Raw genomic sequence first — 22247 nt, 5'->3', positions numbered from 1 at the left:
ATATATATATATATATATATATATATATATATATATATATATATATATATATATTACATTGCATTGATGAGGCTTAGTACCTTTTTATATGGACATGTAACATAAGACTTGCTTCACTTTGTATATATAAGTGAATGTTGAGCTGACTACTTCACGTTTTAAGAGTTAGGATGCCACCATGTGGTTAAAGTTCTGTATTGCATTGCTCAAGAATGCAATACAGAACATACATATATATATATATATATTTTTATTTATATATATATAAATAGATTTATATATATATAAATCTCTCTATATATATATATATAATTCTTGAGCAATGAAATACAGATATGTATATATACTTTTTTTTCTTTTTTATGGAAAGAAAATTAGATATTCATGCAAACACACGCACACATACATATTAAGGCAATGTGTCTTTGCAATGTTTGAGCATATCTTGTGGCTGTGTATGAGACTATGTACAAAACCAAATTGAGTCTGACTCAATCTGATAATCTGATCATAATAATGTTCATTAATACATGACTAATTATAAAATATTAATTATACATATTTATAACAATCACTAATAGCAATAAATTATGAATAAAAAACTATTAATAGTGAATAGAATGAGTAATACTAACATTAATAATAGTAATACAAATTACTTATATTAACATTTATAATTCTACTACTGCTACTACTACTACTAATAATAATAATAATAATAACAATCATAATGATACTACTACTAAAAATAATAATGATTTATTCATCATTATTTATTAATAAAGATTTGTAAATAATTATTAAACGTAAAAAATAACAATATTAACATTAATAATAGTAATGATATTATGGCGTTCATAATTATAATAATAATAATAATAATAATAATAATAATAATAATAATAATAATAATAATAAGAAGAAGAAGAAGAAGAAGAAGAAGAATAAGAATATTATTATTATTATTATTATTATTATTATTATTATTATTATTATTATTATTATTATTATTATTATTATTAGCACTACTTATAAAGTATATATATCTTATAGAGAGATATATTATATGTTTATTCTCCGGCCACGAGTGGAGTGTCTGGAGTGCTAGTTTGTTGGCTATCTGGCCTGCTAGCTGGGTGAGTGAAGCTAAATTAGCGATTAGCATGTACCATTAATTTGGCCAAATATACAGCACAAAACTAGCAGGTAGGTGTTCATACTGTCCCCTGTGTATGTATGTTATATTGTATAAATAGTGTATTTAGCCACAGTGGTGTTGAAACTCTCCTACAGGAGCGGTTGCTATGGCTTCCGAATAGGTAACTAGGCGCTAGCATAGCATAGCTTAGCTTAGCCTGAAGGTTTGTTTACGTTTTTGCTGTTCACAAAATGGCGGCCATTCCCTTCTCTAGGTCAGAGGTCACAAGGTACAGTGAATTTGATGTTTAGTTTATTCATGTAATTGCATTAAATTCTCATTTTAAGGGCAAAGTTTAACTGCAATGTCCATTCCCCCATTCTCTAAAAAGCTAGCGTTTGTGGATATTTTGTTTTCCTTAAATGGCCGTCATTTGGTGTAATTCTGCTCGCTAACTATTACTTACACTAAGTCAGGAGGCACTAACCCTTTTAATGTCTAATGATTTTGGATAGAAAAATGACATAATTTTTGGAGCTAAGGTTAAAGGCAAGATTTAAACCGCTACTCTCTGACAAGTGAAACAAGTATTTTAAGAAATATTTTTTTTCTTTACTAATTATGTCATTAGCGTCCTGTCCAATTTTGACGGTGTATTTTAATGTGTGTTAATATGTGTAATAATAATTCTAACATGGATAATGTTAAATGTGTTGTGTGTGTGTGTGTGTGTGTGTATATGTGTGTGTGAGTTGTTTATTTATTAAATGCTATCTCTATATAACATTGAAATAGGTTTAATGTACTGATCTTGTTACTTGTTGTTTTGTCTTTTTTTGTGTGGTTTGTGAGACAGTTATAGGGGATATGTTTTTTGGTTGGAGCTTGGAGCCCGTCTGCTGGTCGAACGCATACACTGCAGAGATTTATGAATGAGTGAGTGAGAATACAAATCTTTTTACCTGTTTTGTAATGTTTTATTTGTTTACGTGAATTTGGAATATGAGGGCCACATATGGTGGTGTAATTGTGTTAGTTCACATGGATCAGGAGGGTTTTTAACTGAACCAAATCTTTTATGTGTAGAGTGAGCGAAAAGGTTTGGGGCAAACCATCGAATAATAACAAATATTTGATTTGTTGTAAATTATTTTCAACTCCCAGCTCAATTTTTGAAGTACTTTAGAGGTACACATTAGTAGAAGTTTAATAACCTCTGTAATTGAGTCCACTTAGTTTGACGAATACACTATAAAAATCGTTTCTATTTGATAAAATATACATGATACACAGTATTCATGCTTCGTGTGTTCCACATTTTGGATTTCCAAAAGCTGATTATTATCCATGAGAACACAGGCTGTCTACTACTACTACTACTACTACTACTACTAATAATAATAATAATAATAATAATAATAATAATAATAATAATAATTATTATTATTATTATTATTATTATTATTATTATTATTATTATTATTATTAGTATGGTTGTTGTTGTTTTTTATTTATTTATTTATTTATTTATTTATTTATTCGAGTGTTCCAACACTCTGTGATTTAGAGCTTCTTAGAGTCTCTGAGAAACATACTTAGTCAGAAGACTCCTCCTACTACTACTACTACTACTACTACTACTACTACTACTACTACTAATAATAATAATAATAATAATAATAATAAATATTGTTAATATTATGATTAATATTATTATTATTATTATTATTATTATTATTATTATTATTATTATTATTATTATTATTATTATTGTTGTTTGTGTTATTGTTATTATTTGTAGTATTATTATGGTTGTTGTTGTTTATTTGTTTATTTATTTGACTGTTCCTACACCTCTCTTGAGCGAGAACAATCTGTGATTTAGAGCTTATTGCGTTATATTACGACCCTCATGTAAGAAGTGAGAGGTTTCTGACCCATAGCTTATTTCAAGAGGTTGCGTACAAATGTGTACTTTTCATCACAACTTGATAAGGACGTTTTTATCTTTTAAATATTACCATATAAAGATAGCTAGATATTCGTTGTCTGTTTTTGTGTGTTTTGACAGACAGTTCTAGGGGAGATGTTTTTTGGTGGAGCTTGGAGGCCATCTTCTGGTGGAACGCAGACACTGCAGGGATTTATGAATGAGTGAGAGAGCATACAAATATTTTTACCTGTTTTGTAATGTTTTATTTTTTTACATGATTTAGGATTATGAGGGCCACAGATGGTTGTCTAATTGTGTTAGTTCACATGGATCAAGAGAGTTTTTAACTGCAATATTTTATGTGTAGAGTGAGTGAAAAGGATCGGGGAATAGAGCGATTTATTGATAGACATTAAAATATAAACAAATATTTTATTGGATTAGTAAATAATTTACAATTCCCAGCACACTTTTTTTGAAATACTTTAGAGGTACTTACTCACTACTACTACTAATAAAAATAATAATAAATATTCTTATTCTTATTCTTATTCTCATTACTATATTTGTGGTTGTTGAAGTGAGAGGTTTCTGACCCATAGCTTATTTCAAGACATGGCGTACAAATGTGTACTTTTCATCACAATTTGATTAGGACATTTATCTTTTAAATATTATCATATAAAGATAATAGAATGAGATATCTTTATTCAGTTGGTTAACACGATCCACATACATGGCCCCAAAAGTGCCATATAGTGCCAGATGTTTGTTTCCCCCTTCCATTTGCAAATTGGCCACTGATGATCCACTAAGCAGTAAATACGGTAATGAAGGATTTTATTTTATTTTATTGTAAATTTGAAGGGACAACATGAAACAGGAAAAAAAAAAAAAACCTAACAGAAATAAATTTAATAAATTATATATACATAAAATAATAAAATTAATTCAAACAAGACATAGAAAAAAGAAACAACTGCTACATATATATATATATATATATATATATATATATATATATATATATATATATATATATATATATATATATATATATGTGTGTGTGTAATCATATATATGTTCATGTATATATTCCAACATAATACATTTATTTATTTATTTTTATTTAATGCTATCTCCATGTAACATGTAAATAGATTTAATGTACTGCTGTTGAAACTTATTGTTTGGTTATTTATGTGTGGTTTGTGAGACAGTTCTAGGGGAGATGTTTTTGGTGGAGCTTGGAGGCCATCTCCTGGTCTAACGCAGACACTGCAGTGATTAATGAATGAGTGAGTGAGCGTACAAATCTTTTTACCTGTTTTGTAATGTTTAATTTGTTTACATGAATTTGGATTATGAGGGTTGTCTAATCCTGTTCATTCTCATGGATCAAGAGAGTTTTTATTAACTGATCTAAATATTTCCAGTGTAGAGTGCGAAAAAAGGATTGGGGCATATTCCAAATTATTGATAGAAAATAAACAAAACTCCCAGCACAAGTTGGGAAGTACTTTAGAAGTACACATTCATAGAAGTTTAATGAACTCGTAAATAAAATTAATACACCTAGTTTGACGAATACACTTTCCAAAATCGCTTATATTTGATAAAACATACATGATACACAGTAATCGTGCTTTTTGTGTTCCACACTTTGGATTTCTCAAGGCATATTACTATTATAATTATGATTATTATGATTATGATGATTATTATTATTCTATTTTATTTGCTTTTTTTGTTTGTTTTATTGAGTATTTTGGACTGCTCCTACATGTCGATCACACTACATGAGCTCCTACATGAGCGATAACACTCTGTGATTTAGAGATTATGTAGTGAGTACGATACTATTTGAATACATATTAATATGTTTAATTCATGTTAATGTTTGTAAATTAGCTTAAGGTTCACACAATAGTACCTTCATATACAGTCAGCTAATCTATTCAGATGTTAACTAGACATTTTATGTGCAGGAGACCAAACCATAACATGCTGCATAAAACACACTTGCTTGACTGTGACACTGTGTCCCACATGGTTCAGTGCATCATAAAGTGTGTCTGGCAAGATGTAATATTCAGCATTCATTGGTGTAAGATATCTGCAGTTACTAATTTCAAGCAGGTTCATTTCAGCAGATATTGTATATAATCTGTATTTCTGTAGCGCTCTAGTGTATGGGGGCGGTGCAGACGGCCACACTGTGAGGGGCCACCCAGCTGCTTTGTACTGGGCTCCGCCTATCTGTCCTCAACTAGGTCCGGTAGAGTAGAATATCATGCGCTGGCTGTCCGATGTAGCTTCATTCTTTCTTCTCGTCTACTGGGAGCAAGAGCAGCTACGATGTCCGGACGCGGCAAAGGAGGCAAGGGGCTCGGGAAAGGAGGCGCCAAGCGTCACCGCAAAGTTCTTCGCGATAACATCCAGGGCATCACCAAGCCCGCTATCCGCCGTCTGGCGCGTCGTGGTGGCGTCAAGCGTATCTCCGGTCTGATCTACGAGGAGACCCGCGGTGTGTTGAAAGTGTTCCTGGAGAACGTGATCAGAGACGCCGTCACCTACACCGAGCACGCCAAGAGAAAGACCGTCACCGCTATGGATGTGGTGTACGCCCTGAAACGCCAGGGACGCACTCTGTACGGATTCGGAGGTTAAACGCTCGTCTCGAACACCGCTAACAACAACGGCTCTTTTAAGAGCCACCCACAAATCCACCCAAAGAGCAGTTTTCCGTGTTGGAATAAGATACAGTAGTTCACTAACACTTAATTTCCCTATATAAAACATCCCACTGCCCATGAATTACAAGATAAAGTGTGGAAATACACTACGAAAGATATGTAAGGATATCAGTATTGTGTGTGTGTATAGAGAGAGAGAGAGAGAGAGAATATTGATACATATATGCCTACGAGCTGTGTGTGTATATATAAAATATATGTGCACGTGTGTTCTTAAAGCATAAGTTTAAGAAGATGTAAATATCCGAGTCTGTGATTAAGAAGCGTCAGTTTAAAGGCACATATTTCTTTAGTTTTAGGTTGTTTTAAAGGAACGCCGTAGGATCTCCCGTCCACTCAACTGAACCAGACATTAGTTCACATGAAGGCTAACTGATGAATAAACATACAGCCGCGTGTTTGTGTTCGCTCACAATGCGCGGATGTGTTTATTTGTCCGTTTCAGAGCTAACGCATATGAAAGCGTCAAATTTTTTCAAGGTTTTTAAGGTTTTTTAATGTATAAAACGCTCTTCGCAAAGGGCGTCACCGCTGTGTGCGCGGGAAGGCACACAAAGAGCAGGCTGCAGCAGCGGGGGGAGGGAGAGGAGGGGTATTAGAGTGGAGCGAGTTGTGTTTGTCCAATGGTGGTTTGACGGCATTTGAAAGGCGTGACTCATGTTAATTAGACTGGCAGAGTGCAAATAACGTGGGGGTTAGTCGCCTCCCCCTCATTCTTCAGTCTAACTCGAAGAGAAGCAGGATGCCTGAGCCAGCCAAGTCCGCCCCGAAGAAGGGCTCCAAGAAGGCCGTTACCAAGACCGCCGGGAAGGGAGGCAAGAAGCGCAGAAAGTCCAGGAAGGAGAGCTACGCCATCTACGTCTACAAGGTGTTGAAGCAGGTCCACCCCGACACCGGAATCTCCTCAAAGGCGATGGGTATTATGAACTCCTTCGTGAACGACATCTTCGAGCGCATCGCCGGTGAGTCTTCCCGCCTGGCTCACTACAACAAGCGTTCCACCATCACCTCCAGGGAGATCCAGACCGCCGTGCGCCTGCTTCTGCCCGGCGAGCTGGCCAAGCACGCCGTCTCCGAGGGAACCAAGGCCGTCACCAAGTACACCAGCTCCAAGTAAAGAGCGAACCCGCTCTGTTCAAACCCAACGGCTCTTTTAAGAGCCACCCACGTTTTCCCCTAAAGAGCAGCGTTCCGTGTCCTTTTTCTAATGTTTTGATAAAGAAAATATGTATAAATATACATATCTATATAGTGTGTGTGTGTATATAAGTATATCAATTGTTGTAATGAATTGATTTATATGTAGAAGCAATAAATAAAATTATTTACACTTACATAATTGTGTGTGTGTGTGTGTGTGTGCGTGTTTGTGTGTATATATCTATATATATATATATATATATATATAGATATATAGATATATATATATATATATAGATATATAGATATATATATATATATAGATATAGATATATATATAGTGTGTGTATATAAGTATATCAATTGTTGTAATGAATTGATTTATATGTAGAAACAATAAATAAAATTATTTAAACTTACATAAGTGTGTGTGTGTGTGTGTGTGTGTGTATATCTCTATATATATCTATATATATATAGATATATAGATATAGATATAGATATAGATATATATAGATATATAGATAGATATATATAGATATAGATATAGAGATATATAGATATAGATATATACACACACACACACACACACACACACACACACATACATATTGGTAGAGGGGAAAATGGAAGGCGCATGATTTCCCATTATGTGACTAGTGACACTAGTGACCAGTACATAGGTGGTCAAGAAATCACAAAAATAGTACAGCGGTAGTGTTAAAGAGCTTATGCTATGCATGGGGAAGTAAGATACTGCACAGTTTATGCCTAGAGGAGAGAAAAGTACACATATTAATGTACACATATTTGCCATGTGTAAAGTGCTATAATTAAGATAAAGTTTACCTATAACTAACAAATTCCCAACGATATGTGTGTAAATGCTCTGCCCTATGACACATACTGTGACAAACTCTGTTGTAATTTGTTTCAAGAACATAAATAAAATGAATCTAGAAATACACCGAAACCAGCTCCACGTGCGCTGCATTTAAACAGATGATTAGAAATGATTCATGTTAAGTGTAACCCACATGTGTCAAACACAAGGCCCGCGGGCCAAATGTGGCCCGCCACGTCTTTTTATGTGGCCCGCGAGAGCTTGTAAGATCTTAGTGTCTATAATAAATAAGTCAGAAGCGTTCTTTGACCAAAAAATACATTTCCCACAATGCTTGTCGATTGTATTACCCGCAAAGTTACGGCTTACTGCCACTACACGGCAGTGTAGTCATTGATGTGGAAACCCTGCCGGAGGGAAGGTGTAACTTCGCGGGTGGAATTGAGACATATAAATGTTTATCCCATAATATCCAGAAAAAGAGAAGTTGATGCAGACGGACGGCTGTGCTTCAAGGCGAAAGACCGGTATGCCTTTTGTGTTACGAAGAGTGTTACTGACCAAAATAAACGCTTTTTAGGAGAGATATAAGTTCTGTGTAAACATTTATAAGACAATAGCTGACAAAATCTGTTTTAATGACGTTAATAAACATCACTGTGACAGCGCTAGTCGCAGTTTCACCGCAGCAAAGTACGAGGACGTGAATCACTTATCTAACCAGCCTGTACTGATTTCTGCCCTCAATAACCCTTTCAATAACCTCCAATAGCCTTTAATAGTCTTCAGTAGCCTTCAACAGTCTAACCTTGCAGCCGTGGTGTGTCCACTAAACTCCGTAGTTATAAACATCCTGAGGTTAGCAGCGCGATAACTGACCTGTTTATAATGTAATCCCAGCAGTGACTCCTGCTCTAAACGGCTGCTGTTAGCTGATTGGGCTGAAAGATGAACTGTAGAGAGCTGTATTATTCGGTTACAAAAATCTTTATTTCATACACAGAAGAACTTCAAAATTGTAAAAACGCTCCAGACTGGCTGAGCTGAGCCCTGTAGCCCGTGGCTGGGCTGTAGCTCTGACTCAGTAAAGACTGCGGACTTGTGGTGCTGCTGCTGCAGCTCCCACTAGTGGTTGGATGAGGAACTGCTAAATCTGAGGAAATGCTATGTTCTTAACAGCTCACAATTTTTGATTTTATATTTATTAAGCCTTATTTCAGTTAATAATTTCAAAGTTAATATAACTTGATGTCATTTCTATTCACTTGAATAGTTTGGTTCTTGATTGATGGAGTTTTTGGATTTCATGACATGACAAATTAAAAGGATTTATGTTAATAGAGCAACAAGCAAACATTTTTTCCATGCAACTGTAATATTTGATTGAATAAATAATATATTGAGAGTTATTTAACATTAAGGAGTAATTACATTCATTTACATATATTACATTTGGTTACATTTTATTACATTTATAAGTTACATCTGGCCCTCGGAGGACAGCCAATATGCCAATGTGGCCCTCGGCCAAAATGAGTTTGACACCCCTGGTGTAACCTATTAGTGATGTTACAAACTTATTCTTGCATCCACAAACTGAAAATCAGCTGTGAGACATACAAGACACACCCTACACGGCTGCAGGTCCAACCTCTGAGCTTCCACACCTGATGCTGCAAATGAGAGCCGCGTGTGAACGATGAGAGCCAGGTGTGCTTCGTCTAACAAAGGCATAAATAAGCCCCCTCCCAAGTCGGCAAACGAGGCCACCATTTTGCCGTCACGTTTGTCTTAACAGGCAGAAAGTAGAACCAGAGCAGGGTAGTCGAGCGACACGCTTACTGTTTGGAGTAGAAATTTCGCTTGTTATGCTGCCGCACACAGCTAGGCCTCAGAGTTCTACAGGTGCTGGTGGAATGTGTACGTGTAAGACCTATAGCTAGGCAACAAGGTTCTAGAGCATGTAGAGTGTGCACGCAGGTAAAAGTAGGCACTAGGCCTCAGTATTACAGTGCTGCTGCAGTGTTTTCAGGTTAATTTAGGAGCTAGGCCTCAGTTATATAGTGCTCCTGAAGTGTTTTCAGCTCTATTTATATGTTAGGCCTGAGTAATGTAGTGCCTCTGCAGTGTTTGCAGGTCTATTTATATGTTAGGCCTGAGTAATGTAGTGCTCCTGCAGTGTTTGTAGTTATATTGATGAGTTAGGCCTCAGTTATGTAGTGCTGCTGCAGCGTGTGCAGGTGTATTTAGAAGCTAGGCCTGAGTAATGTAGTGCTTCTGCAGTGTTTTCAGGTCTATTTCTAAGTTAGGCCTGAGTAATGTAGTGCTCCTGCAGTGTTTTCAGCTCTATTAATATGTTAGGCCTGAGTAATGTAGTGCTTCTGCAGTGTTTTTAGGTATATTTCTAAGTTAGGCCTGAGTAATGTAGTGCTTCTGCAGTGTGTGCAGGTCTATTTCTAAGTTATGTCTCACCAATATAGTGCTCCTGCAGTGTTTTCAGCTCTATTAATATGTTAGGCCTCAGTAATGTAGCGCTGCTGCAGTGTTTTCAGGTCTATTTCTAAGTTATGTCTCACTAATATAGTGCTCCTGCAGTGTTTTCAGCTCTATATGTTAGGCCTGAGTAATGTAGTGCCTCTGCAGTGTTTTCAGCTCTATTAATATGTTAGGCCTCAGTAATGTAGTGCTTCTGCAGTGTTTTCAGCTCTATTAATATGTTAGGCCTCAGTAATGTAGTGCTGCTGCAGTGTTTTCAGCTCTATTAATATGTTAGGCCTGAGTAATGTAGTGCTCCTGCAGTGTTTTCAGCTCTATTAATATGTTAGGCCTGAGTAATGTAGTGCTGCTGCAGTGTTTTCAGGTCTATTTCTAAGTTATGTCTCACTAATATAGTGCTCCTGCAGTGTTTTCAGCTCTATTTATATGTTAGGCCTGAGTAATGTAGTGCCTCTGCAGTGTTTTTAGGTATATTGATAAGTTAGGCCTCAGTAATGTAGTGCTTCTGCAGTGTTTTTAGGTATATTTCTAAGTTAGGCCTGAGTAATGTAGTGCTTCTGCAGTGTGTGCAGGTCTATTTCTAAGTTATGTCTCACCAATATAGTGCTCCTGCAGTGTTTTCAGCTCTATTAATATGTTAGGCCTCAGTAATGTAGCGCTGCTGCAGTGTTTTCAGGTCTATTTCTAAGTTATGTCTCACTAATATAGTGCTCCTGCAGTGTTTTCAGCTCTATATGTTAGGCCTGAGTAATGTAGTGCCTCTGCAGTGTTTTCAGCTCTATTAATATGTTAGGCCTGAGTAATGTAGTGCTCCTGCAGTGTTTTCAGCTCTATTAATATGTTAGGCCTGAGTAATGTAGTGCTGCTGCAGTGTTTTCAGGTCTATTTCTAAGTTATGTCTCACTAATATAGTGCTCCTGCAGTGTTTTTAGGTATATTGATAAGTTAGGCCTCAGTTATGTAGTGCCGCTGCAGTGTTTTCAGGTCTATTTCTAAGTTAGGCCTGAGTAATGTAGTGCTTCTGCAGTGTGTGCAGGTCTATTTCTAAGTTATGTCTCACCAATATAGTGCTCCTGCAGTGTTTTCAGCTCTATTAATATGTTAGGCCTGAGTAATGTAGTGCTGCTGCAGTGGTTTCGGGTCTATTTCTAAGTTATGTCTCACTAATATAGTGCTCCTGCAGTGTTTTCAGCTCTATTAATATTTTGGGCCTCAGTAATGTAGTGCTTCTGCAGTGTTTTCAGGTCTATTTCTAAGTTATGTCTCACTAATATAGTGCTCCTGCAGTGTTTTCAGCTCTATTAATATGTTAGGCCTCAGTAATGTAGTGCCGCTGCAGTGTTTTCAGCTCTATTAATATGTTAGGCCTCAGTTATGTAGTGCTCCTGCAGTGTTTTCAGGTCTATTTCTAAGTTAGGCCTGAGTAATGTAGTGCTTCTGCTGTGTGTGCAGGTCTATTTCTAAGTTATGTCTCACCAATATAGTGCTCCTGCAGTGTTTTCAGCTCTATTAATATGTTAGGCCTGAGTAATGTAGTGCTTCTGCAGTGTTTTTAGGTATATTGATAAGTTAGGCCTCAGTAATGTAGTGCCCCTGCAGTGTTTGTAGTTATATTGATGAGTTAGGCCTCAGTTATGTAGTGCTGCTGCAGCGTGTGCAGGTGTATTTAGAAGCTAGGCCTCAGCCTTCCGATTGACGGAATGTTCATGTAGGCATTTACCTACTGCTATGTTTGGATTGAGTAAAGATTTTACCACAATAAAGGTGTGTCCTCGTGCTCATTTTTTTTCTTCTGTATTAGGGTTATGGGACGTTGGGGTCATAATGAATTAGGGTTATAGGGGTTTAGGGTTGTCATGAATTAGGTTTATAATAAATTAGGGTTAGGGGGATTAGGGTTATCATATATTAGGGTTATCATATATTAGGGTTAGGGGGTTAGAGTTAGAACACGTTAGGGTTAGGGGGTTTAGGGTTAGAATATGTTAGGGTTAGGGGGTTTAGGGTTAGAATATGTTAGGGTAAGGGGGTTTAGGGTTAGAATATGTTAGGGTTAGGGGGTTTAGGGTTAGAATATGTTAGGGTAAGGGGGTTTAGGGTTAGAATATGTTAGGGTTAGGGGGTTTAGGGTTAGAATAAGTTAGGGTTAGGGGGCTTAGGGTTAGAATAAGTTAGGGTTAGGGGGTTTAGGGTTAGAATAAGTTAGGGTTAGGGGGTTTAGGGTTAGAATATGTTAGGGTTAGGGGGTTTAGGGTTAGAACACATTAGGGTTAGGGCTGGTGGAGGGCCGGTGTTTGGGGGATTTAGGGCTCGTTAACGGAGCGGCGATTCGAATCAGGTGCGCCTAACGGGCCGCGCCCGGAGCCCGGGCCCCACAAGAGCCGAGCGCCCCACGAGGAGCGCCGATCCGAGTGCGGGGCGCCGGCGACGAAGACCGGACGGCGACAAAGACGCGTGGGAGTCGACTGCGGGAGTCGGCCATTCGCGCAACACACCGCGCGCGCACTGTGCTTTACGCACTCCACAAGGGCGCCCCGCAACACCAGCTAAACTACGCACACGCGCCTCACACACCCAACACGCTCTCGCCCACACTTTCCTCCACCGACGCCCACGCCGTTCGCCCCGCTCACGATCCCCTTTCACGACATTATTACACGATAAGCACGCCAAGTCCGCCGTTGCCCGTTCGGAGCGCGGCCGGCTCGGCACGCTTCGGGGAGCGCCGCGAGAAACGCGCCGTCCGCACGCCGCCCTTTCCGCCTCCACGACACGCGAGGGGGCCTCTCGCAGGCGGGAGAGCGCTTTAACGCTCGCCAAGTTGGCCACGCGCGCGGATTTCGTGCGAGAAACGCAGCGAGAAAACACAACGCGAGCCTGCAGCTGCGCCACGGCTGCGCAGCGCTGGCCGGGTTGAGTCTACAACGTTCTCATGCGGCGCTTAAGGGCCGCCCCCCTCGCCGCTGAGGGAGGTTCCACAGAACGCTACTGCAGCAGACACACAGTGCTCGCTCTCGCACGCAGCAAAGCAGAACGATGGCAGAAGTCGCTCCCGCCCCAGCCGCCTCGGCGCCCGCCAAGGCCCCCAAGAAGAAGGCCGCCGCCCGCCCCAAGAAGGCCGGCCCCAGCGTCGGCGAGCTTATCGTCAAGGCCGTCTCGGCATCCAAGGAGAGGAGCGGCGTGTCTCTCGCCGCCCTGAAGAAAGCCCTGGCCGCCGGCGGCTACGACGTGGAGAAGAACAACTCTCGCGTTAAGATCGCCGTCAAGAGCCTCGTCACCAAGGGCACTCTGGTGCAGACCAAAGGCACCGGCGCGTCGGGCTCTTTCAAGCTCAACAAGAAACAGGCCGAGGCCAAGAAGAAGCCGGCCAAGAAGGTTGCTCCTAAAGCCAAGAAGCCCGCCGCCAAGAAACCGGCTGCCGCGAAGAAACCCAAGAAGGTAGCGGCCAAGAAGCCCGCCGCGGCCAAGAAGTCTCCCAAAAAGGCCAAGAAACCGGCAGCGGCTGCGAAGAAGGCGACCAAGAGCCCCAAGAAGGCGAAGAAGCCGGCGGCTCCCAAGAAAGCCACTAAGAGCCCAAAGAAAGCCAAGGCTGTCAAGCCCAAAGCGGCCAAGCCCAAGGCGGCGAAGCCGAAGAAGGCTGCCCCCAAGAAGAAGTAAACGGTGCCGTTTACCTTCATGTTTTGTTCCTCTCTAACAACGGCTCTTTTAAGAGCCACCCACAGTTTCATTTCAAAGAGCTTCCTTCATATCATGTATCGAAAGCACATAACGGTGTTTAATGCGTATGATGTATGACACTGTTTATCATTACAATTCTCATTTTAACATACAAATAAGGCACGACCTCAGCCACTGTAGGTATTCGTTTCATCCGTTTGTTTTATTTATTATTGTAACTTTGATTTCATTTGAGCGGGAAGGCGAAAGTCTCCGTCTTCAGCCATTCGGTCTCTGTCTCACACACAAAGCAGGCAGCACGAGGAGGAGGGGGGAGTGGGGGCCCAAAGCGAGCAGCGGAGGGCGGGCGCTAGCGTTTGACGGCGGACACGCCATTGGCTGTCGCTCCGCCAAGCGTTTACACTAGAGGCTGCGCGAAGAGGAGGGGAAGGAGGGGGGAGCGGGCGCTGGAGTTCGACGGCGGCAACGCCATTGGCTGTTGCTGCGCGAAGCTTGTAGCCAATAGGAACGTAGGCGCTTTTGCTTTATCAACAGCGCCCGGGAGCCCGCTGCTTTATTTCAGTATTGTTCAGCGAACACATCTGAGCTGCATCATGAGCGGAAGAGGCAAAACCGGCGGAAAGGCAAGGGCCAAGGCCAAGACTCGCTCCTCCCGCGCCGGGCTCCAGTTCCCCGTGGGCCGTGTGCACAGGCTCCTGCGCAAAGGAAACTACGCCGAGCGTGTTGGCGCCGGCGCCCCCGTCTACCTTGCGGCTGTCCTGGAGTATCTTACCGCTGAGATTCTCGAGTTGGCCGGCAACGCTGCCCGCGACAACAAGAAGACTCGTATCATCCCCCGTCATCTGCAGTTGGCTGTTCGCAACGACGAGGAGTTGAACAAACTGCTCGGAGGAGTTACCATCGCCCAGGGTGGTGTGCTGCCCAACATTCAGGCTGTGCTTCTCCCCAAGAAAACCGAGAAGGCGGTCAAGGCCAAGTAAATCTCCGCTTTCCGCTTCTTTGTCCATACCCAAAGGCTCTTTTAAGAGCCACCCAACTCTACTCAAAAAGTGCTATGTTTCCTCCCCAGTAACAATACACATTATACATGTAATTCCCAAAGGGAAAAGGCTAATATACATATACATATGTGTATGTAAAATATATACATACATACATATATATATATATATATATATATATATATATATATATATATGTATATTATATATAATGTGTGTGTGTGTGTGTGTATATATTTAAGTATATATATTTAAGTGTATATATTTATATAAATATAAACTTACGCGCGCACACACACTATACTAAGCTGTGAGCAATAGGTAACACCAGTACACTTTCAAATCATAACAATCCCTATACACACGGCATTATTTTGAGTATACAGCTGTACACGGCTGTTTGTAATTAATTACAAGGTTATTGAATAAGAATTATTAAATTAAGCAATGGGAGCGCTTAAATTGCATTATATATATTATAATTAAACCCAGAATGGACTGCAGGAAGCCGCCAGTTTGTTCTATACGCAGTATTTTGCGTTTGGGCTCTCCGTGCGAAACGGCCAATAGGAAGGGCGCAGATCCAAGACGCCCAATCAGCGAGTAGCGGCTCTAAAGCATAAAAGGGCCGTGAGGAGGCGAGGCGCGTTATTCTCTTTACAGAGCTCAGCGCGATGGCAAGAACGAAGCAGACCGCCCGCAAGTCCACCGGTGGCAAAGCCCCGAGGAAGCAGCTGGCCACCAAGGCAGCCCGCAAGAGCGCACCGGCTACCGGCGGCGTGAAGAAACCTCACCGTTACAGGCCCGGCACCGTCGCTCTCAGGGAGATCCGCCGCTACCAGAAATCCACTGAGCTGCTGATCCGCAAGCTGCCCTTCCAGCGCCTGGTGCGTGAGATCGCTCAGGACTTCAAGACCGATCTGCGCTTCCAGAGCTCCGCCGTCATGGCTCTGCAGGAGGCCAGCGAGGCGTACTTGGTGGGTCTGTTTGAAGACACTAACCTGTGCGCCATCCACGCCAAGAGAGTCACCATTATGCCTAAGGACATCCAGCTGGCCCGCCGTATCCGCGGAGAGCGCGCTTAAACGGAGCGCTTTGACGTTTTCCCTTAATACCCAACGGCTCTTTTAAGAGCCACCTACCTGTGTCTGTGCCAAAAGAGTTGTTTTTCTACATGCTTTTTATATGCCAGTATGAAAAAGTAGTACTAATTGTGTACTCAAAACTATGAATAATTTTGACATAACGTATATTTTAGAACTATTTCGCGTCCTTTTTAATAGTCAGCAATTACTATATCTTACTGCAATGGATAAATATAAACACACAAGCACAATAATTATGAGCACATTATTGGTGAAATAATAGAGAAATGAATCTATATATATTATGTGTGTGTGCGTGTGTATTGAGGGAAGTGCTGCATGTAACATTGATGGAGCTTGGATGCCACCGTGCGGTTCAACTGCGCCATTGCATGCACTGTTATAAGTTGCAAGAGTTCTGTTGTAAGTGTGTGTGTGTTTACATAAATTGAACTCTTATTACTGAAAATGGCAATGTTTCACTATACGGTGGCATCCATCAGTGTTACAACATGTACAATTTAATATGTACACACATTGATATACTCGGTAATATTGTCATATTCTCTCTCTATATTAAAATATACCTAGCTACATATATATATATATGATATACAGAGAGAGAGAGAGAGAGAGCTCTTAAAACATGAAAACATAAGTATATAAATATATTGTAAGTCTCATGATACGTCCATAATATATAAATCAAGTAAACCTCACGATTGGTGCCGTTTAACAATATATATATATATATATATATATATATATATATATATATATATATATATATATATATATATTACATTGCATTGATGAGGCTTAGTACCTTTTTATATGGACATGTAACATAAGACTTGCTTCACTTTGTATATATAAGTGAATGTTGAGCTGACTACTTCACGTTTTAAGAGTTAGGATGCCACCATGTGGTTAAAGTTCTGTATTGCATTGCTCAAGAATGCAATACAGAACATACATATATATATATATATTTTTTTATTTATATATATATAAATAGATTTATATATATATAAATCTCTCTATATATATATATATAATTCTTGAGCAATGAAATACAGATATGTATATATACTTTTTTTTCTTTTTTATGGAAAGAAAATTAGATATTCATGCAAACACACGCACACATACATATTAAGGCAATGTGTCTTTGCAATGTTTGAGCATATCTTGTGGCTGTGTATGAGACTATGTACAAAACCAAATTGAGTCTGACTCAATCTGATAATCTGATCATAATAATGTTCATTAATACATGACTAATTATAAAATATTAATTATACATATTTATAACAATCACTAATAGCAATAAATTATGAATAAAAAACTATTAATAGTGAATAGAATGAGTAATACTAACATTAATAATAGTAATACAAATTACTTATATTAACATTTATAATTCTACTACTGCTACTACTACTACTAATAATAATAATAATAATAACAATCATAATGATACTACTACTAAAAATAATAATGATTTATTCATCATTATTTATTAATAAAGATTTGTAAATAATTATTAAACGTAAAAAATAACAATATTAACATTAATAATAGTAATGATATTATGGCGTTCATAATTATAATAATAATAATAATAATAATAATAATAATAATAATAATAATAATAATAATAAGAAGAAGAAGAAGAAGAAGAAGAAGAAGAAGAATAAGAATATTATTATTATTATTATTATTATTATTATTATTATTATTATTATTATTATTATTATTATTATTATTAGCACTACTTATAAAGTATATATATCTTATAGAGAGATATATTATATGTTTATTCTCCGGCCACGAGTGGAGTGTCTGGAGTGCTAGTTTGTTGGCTATCTGGCCTGCTAGCTGGGTGAGTGAAGCTAAATTAGCGATTAGCATGTACCATTAATTTGGCCAAATATACAGCACAAAACTAGCAGGTAGGTGTTCATACTGTCCCCTGTGTATGTATGTTATATTGTATAAATAGTGTATTTAGCCACAGTGGTGTTGAAACTCTCCTACAGGAGCGGTTGCTATGGCTTCCGAATAGGTAACTAGGCGCTAGCATAGCATAGCTTAGCTTAGCCTGAAGGTTTGTTTACGTTTTTGCTGTTCACAAAATGGCGGCCATTCCCTTCTCTAGGTCAGAGGTCACAAGGTACAGTGAATTTGATGTTTAGTTTATTCATGTAATTGCATTAAATTCTCATTTTAAGGGCAAAGTTTAACTGCAATGTCCATTCCCCCATTCTCTAAAAAGCTAGCGTTTGTGGATATTTTGTTTTCCTTAAATGGCCGTCATTTGGTGTAATTCTGCTCGCTAACTATTACTTACACTAAGTCAGGAGGCACTAACCCTTTTAATGTCTAATGATTTTGGATAGAAAAATGACATAATTTTTGGAGCTAAGGTTAAAGGCAAGATTTAAACCGCTACTCTCTGACAAGTGAAACAAGTATTTTAAGAAATATTTTTTTTCTTTACTAATTATGTCATTAGCGTCCTGTCCAATTTTGACGGTGTATTTTAATGTGTGTTAATATGTGTAATAATAATTCTAACATGGATAATGTTAAATGTGTTGTGTGTGTGTGTGTGTGTGTGTATATGTGTGTGTGAGTTGTTTATTTATTAAATGCTATCTCTATATAACATTGAAATAGGTTTAATGTACTGATCTTGTTACTTGTTGTTTTGTCTTTTTTTGTGTGGTTTGTGAGACAGTTATAGGGGATATGTTTTTTGGTTGGAGCTTGGAGCCCGTCTGCTGGTCGAACGCATACACTGCAGAGATTTATGAATGAGTGAGTGAGAATACAAATCTTTTTACCTGTTTTGTAATGTTTTATTTGTTTACGTGAATTTGGAATATGAGGGCCACATATGGTGGTGTAATTGTGTTAGTTCACATGGATCAGGAGGGTTTTTAACTGAACCAAATCTTTTATGTGTAGAGTGAGCGAAAAGGTTTGGGGCAAACCATCGAATAATAACAAATATTTGATTTGTTGTAAATTATTTTCAACTCCCAGCTCAATTTTTGAAGTACTTTAGAGGTACACATTAGTAGAAGTTTAATAACCTCTGTAATTGAGTCCACTTAGTTTGACGAATACACTATAAAAATCGTTTCTATTTGATAAAATATACATGATACACAGTATTCATGCTTCGTGTGTTCCACATTTTGGATTTCCAAAAGCTGATTATTATCCATGAGAACACAGGCTGTCTACTACTACTACTACTACTACTACTACTAATAATAATAATAATAATAATAATAATAATAATAATAATAATAATTATTATTATTATTATTATTATTATTATTATTATTATTATTATTATTATTAGTATGGTTGTTGTTGTTTTTTATTTATTTATTTATTTATTTATTTATTTATTCGAGTGTTCCAACACTCTGTGATTTAGAGCTTCTTAGAGTCTCTGAGAAACATACTTAGTCAGAAGACTCCTCCTACTACTACTACTACTACTACTACTACTACTACTACTACTACTACTACTAATAATAATAATAATAATAATAATAAATATTGTTAATATTATGATTAATATTATTATTATTATTATTATTATTATTATTATTATTATTATTATTATTATTATTATTATTATTATTGTTGTTTGTGTTATTGTTATTATTTGTAGTATTATTATGGTTGTTGTTGTTTATTTGTTTATTTATTTGACTGTTCCTACACCTCTCTTGAGCGAGAACAATCTGTGATTTAGAGCTTATTGCGTTATATTACGACCCTCATGTAAGAAGTGAGAGGTTTCTGACCCATAGCTTATTTCAAGAGGTTGCGTACAAATGTGTACTTTTCATCACAACTTGATAAGGACGTTTTTATCTTTTAAATATTACCATATAAAGATAGCTAGATATTCGTTGTCTGTTTTTGTGTGTTTTGACAGACAGTTCTAGGGGAGATGTTTTTTGGTGGAGCTTGGAGGCCATCTTCTGGTGGAACGCAGACACTGCAGGGATTTATGAATGAGTGAGAGAGCATACAAATATTTTTACCTGTTTTGTAATGTTTTATTTTTTTACATGATTTAGGATTATGAGGGCCACAGATGGTTGTCTAATTGTGTTAGTTCACATGGATCAAGAGAGTTTTTAACTGCAATATTTTATGTGTAGAGTGAGTGAAAAGGATCGGGGAATAGAGCGATTTATTGATAGACATTAAAATATAAACAAATATTTTATTGGATTAGTAAATAATTTACAATTCCCAGCACACTTTTTTTGAAATACTTTAGAGGTACTTACTCACTACTACTACTAATAAAAATAATAATAAATATTCTTATTCTTATTCTTATTCTCATTACTATATTTGTGGTTGTTGAAGTGAGAGGTTTCTGACCCATAGCTTATTTCAAGACATGGCGTACAAATGTGTACTTTTCATCACAATTTGATTAGGACATTTATCTTTTAAATATTATCATATAAAGATAATAGAATGAGATATCTTTATTCAGTTGGTTAACACGATCCACATACATGGCCCCAAAAGTGCCATATAGTGCCAGATGTTTGTTTCCCCCTTCCATTTGCAAATTGGCCACTGATGATCCACTAAGCAGTAAATACGGTAATGAAGGATTTTATTTTATTTTATTGTAAATTTGAAGGGACAACATGAAACAGGAAAAAAAAAAAAACCTAACAGAAATAAATTTAATAAATTATATATACATAAAATAATAAAATTAATTCAAACAAGACATAGAAAAAAGAAACAACTGCTACATATATATATATATATATATATATATATATATATATATATATATATATATATATATATATATATATATGTGTGTGTGTAATCATATATATGTTCATGTATATATTCCAACATAATACATTTATTTATTTATTTTTATTTAATGCTATCTCCATGTAACATGTAAATAGATTTAATGTACTGCTGTTGAAACTTATTGTTTGGTTATTTATGTGTGGTTTGTGAGACAGTTCTAGGGGAGATGTTTTTGGTGGAGCTTGGAGGCCATCTCCTGGTCTAACGCAGACACTGCAGTGATTAATGAATGAGTGAGTGAGCGTACAAATCTTTTTACCTGTTTTGTAATGTTTAATTTGTTTACATGAATTTGGATTATGAGGGTTGTCTAATCCTGTTCATTCTCATGGATCAAGAGAGTTTTTATTAACTGATCTAAATATTTCCAGTGTAGAGTGCGAAAAAAGGATTGGGGCATATTCCAAATTATTGATAGAAAATAAACAAAACTCCCAGCACAAGTTGGGAAGTACTTTAGAAGTACACATTCATAGAAGTTTAATGAACTCGTAAATAAAATTAATACACCTAGTTTGACGAATACACTTTCCAAAATCGCTTATATTTGATAAAACATACATGATACACAGTAATCGTGCTTTTTGTGTTCCACACTTTGGATTTCTCAAGGCATATTACTATTATAATTATGATTATTATGATTATGATGATTATTATTATTCTATTTTATTTGCTTTTTTTGTTTGTTTTATTGAGTATTTTGGACTGCTCCTACATGTCGATCACACTACATGAGCTCCTACATGAGCGATAACACTCTGTGATTTAGAGATTATGTAGTGAGTACGATACTATTTGAATACATATTAATATGTTTAATTCATGTTAATGTTTGTAAATTAGCTTAAGGTTCACACAATAGTACCTTCATATACAGTCAGCTAATCTATTCAGATGTTAACTAGACATTTTATGTGCAGGAGACCAAACCATAACATGCTGCATAAAACACACTTGCTTGACTGTGACACTGTGTCCCACATGGTTCAGTGCATCATAAAGTGTGTCTGGCAAGATGTAATATTCAGCATTCATTGGTGTAAGATATCTGCAGTTACTAATTTCAAGCAGGTTCATTTCAGCAGATATTGTATATAATCTGTATTTCTGTAGCGCTCTAGTGTATGGGGGCGGTGCAGACGGCCACACTGTGAGGGGCCACCCAGCTGCTTTGTACTGGGCTCCGCCTATCTGTCCTCAACTAGGTCCGGTAGAGTAGAATATCATGCGCTGGCTGTCCGATGTAGCTTCATTCTTTCTTCTCGTCTACTGGGAGCAAGAGCAGCTAC

At 37.6% G+C, this 22247-nt stretch overlaps 2 protein-coding genes across 2 annotated transcripts; both read left to right on the top strand.

Annotated features, from left to right (window-relative positions):
* The first annotated feature begins 6319 nt into the window (after nt 1-6319).
* On the top strand, nt 6320-6992 carry LOC125780627 (histone H2B). Its single transcript, XM_049463087.1, has one exon. It carries the CDS (start codon nt 6570-6572, stop codon nt 6942-6944), a length of 375 nt encoding a protein of 124 aa, XP_049319044.1. The 5' UTR covers nt 6320-6569; the 3' UTR covers nt 6945-6992.
* Nucleotides 6993-14420: 7428 nt separating this feature from the next.
* LOC125780617 (histone H2A) lies at nt 14421-15021 on the top strand. Its single transcript, XM_049463075.1, has one exon. It carries the CDS (start codon nt 14579-14581, stop codon nt 14963-14965), a length of 387 nt encoding a protein of 128 aa, XP_049319032.1. The 5' UTR covers nt 14421-14578; the 3' UTR covers nt 14966-15021.
* Nucleotides 15022-22247: the final 7226 nt, after the last annotated feature.

The sequence above is a fragment of the Astyanax mexicanus genome, chromosome 13 (genome assembly GCF_023375975.1).
Source record: "Astyanax mexicanus isolate ESR-SI-001 chromosome 13, AstMex3_surface, whole genome shotgun sequence".
NCBI classification, from domain to species: domain Eukaryota; kingdom Metazoa; phylum Chordata; class Actinopteri; order Characiformes; family Acestrorhamphidae; genus Astyanax; species Astyanax mexicanus.
The sequence above is the reverse complement of the archived record's forward strand: the minus strand, read 5'-3'. Positions and strand labels throughout refer to the sequence as shown.

Excerpts from the sequence above, each read along its gene's own strand:
- LOC125780627 (XM_049463087.1), top strand. The coding sequence starts at position 6,570 with ATGCCTGAGCCAGCCAAGTCCGCCCCGAAGAAGGGCTCCAAGAAGGCC.
- LOC125780617 (XM_049463075.1), top strand. The coding sequence starts at position 14,579 with ATGAGCGGAAGAGGCAAAACCGGCGGAAAGGCAAGGGCCAAGGCCAAG.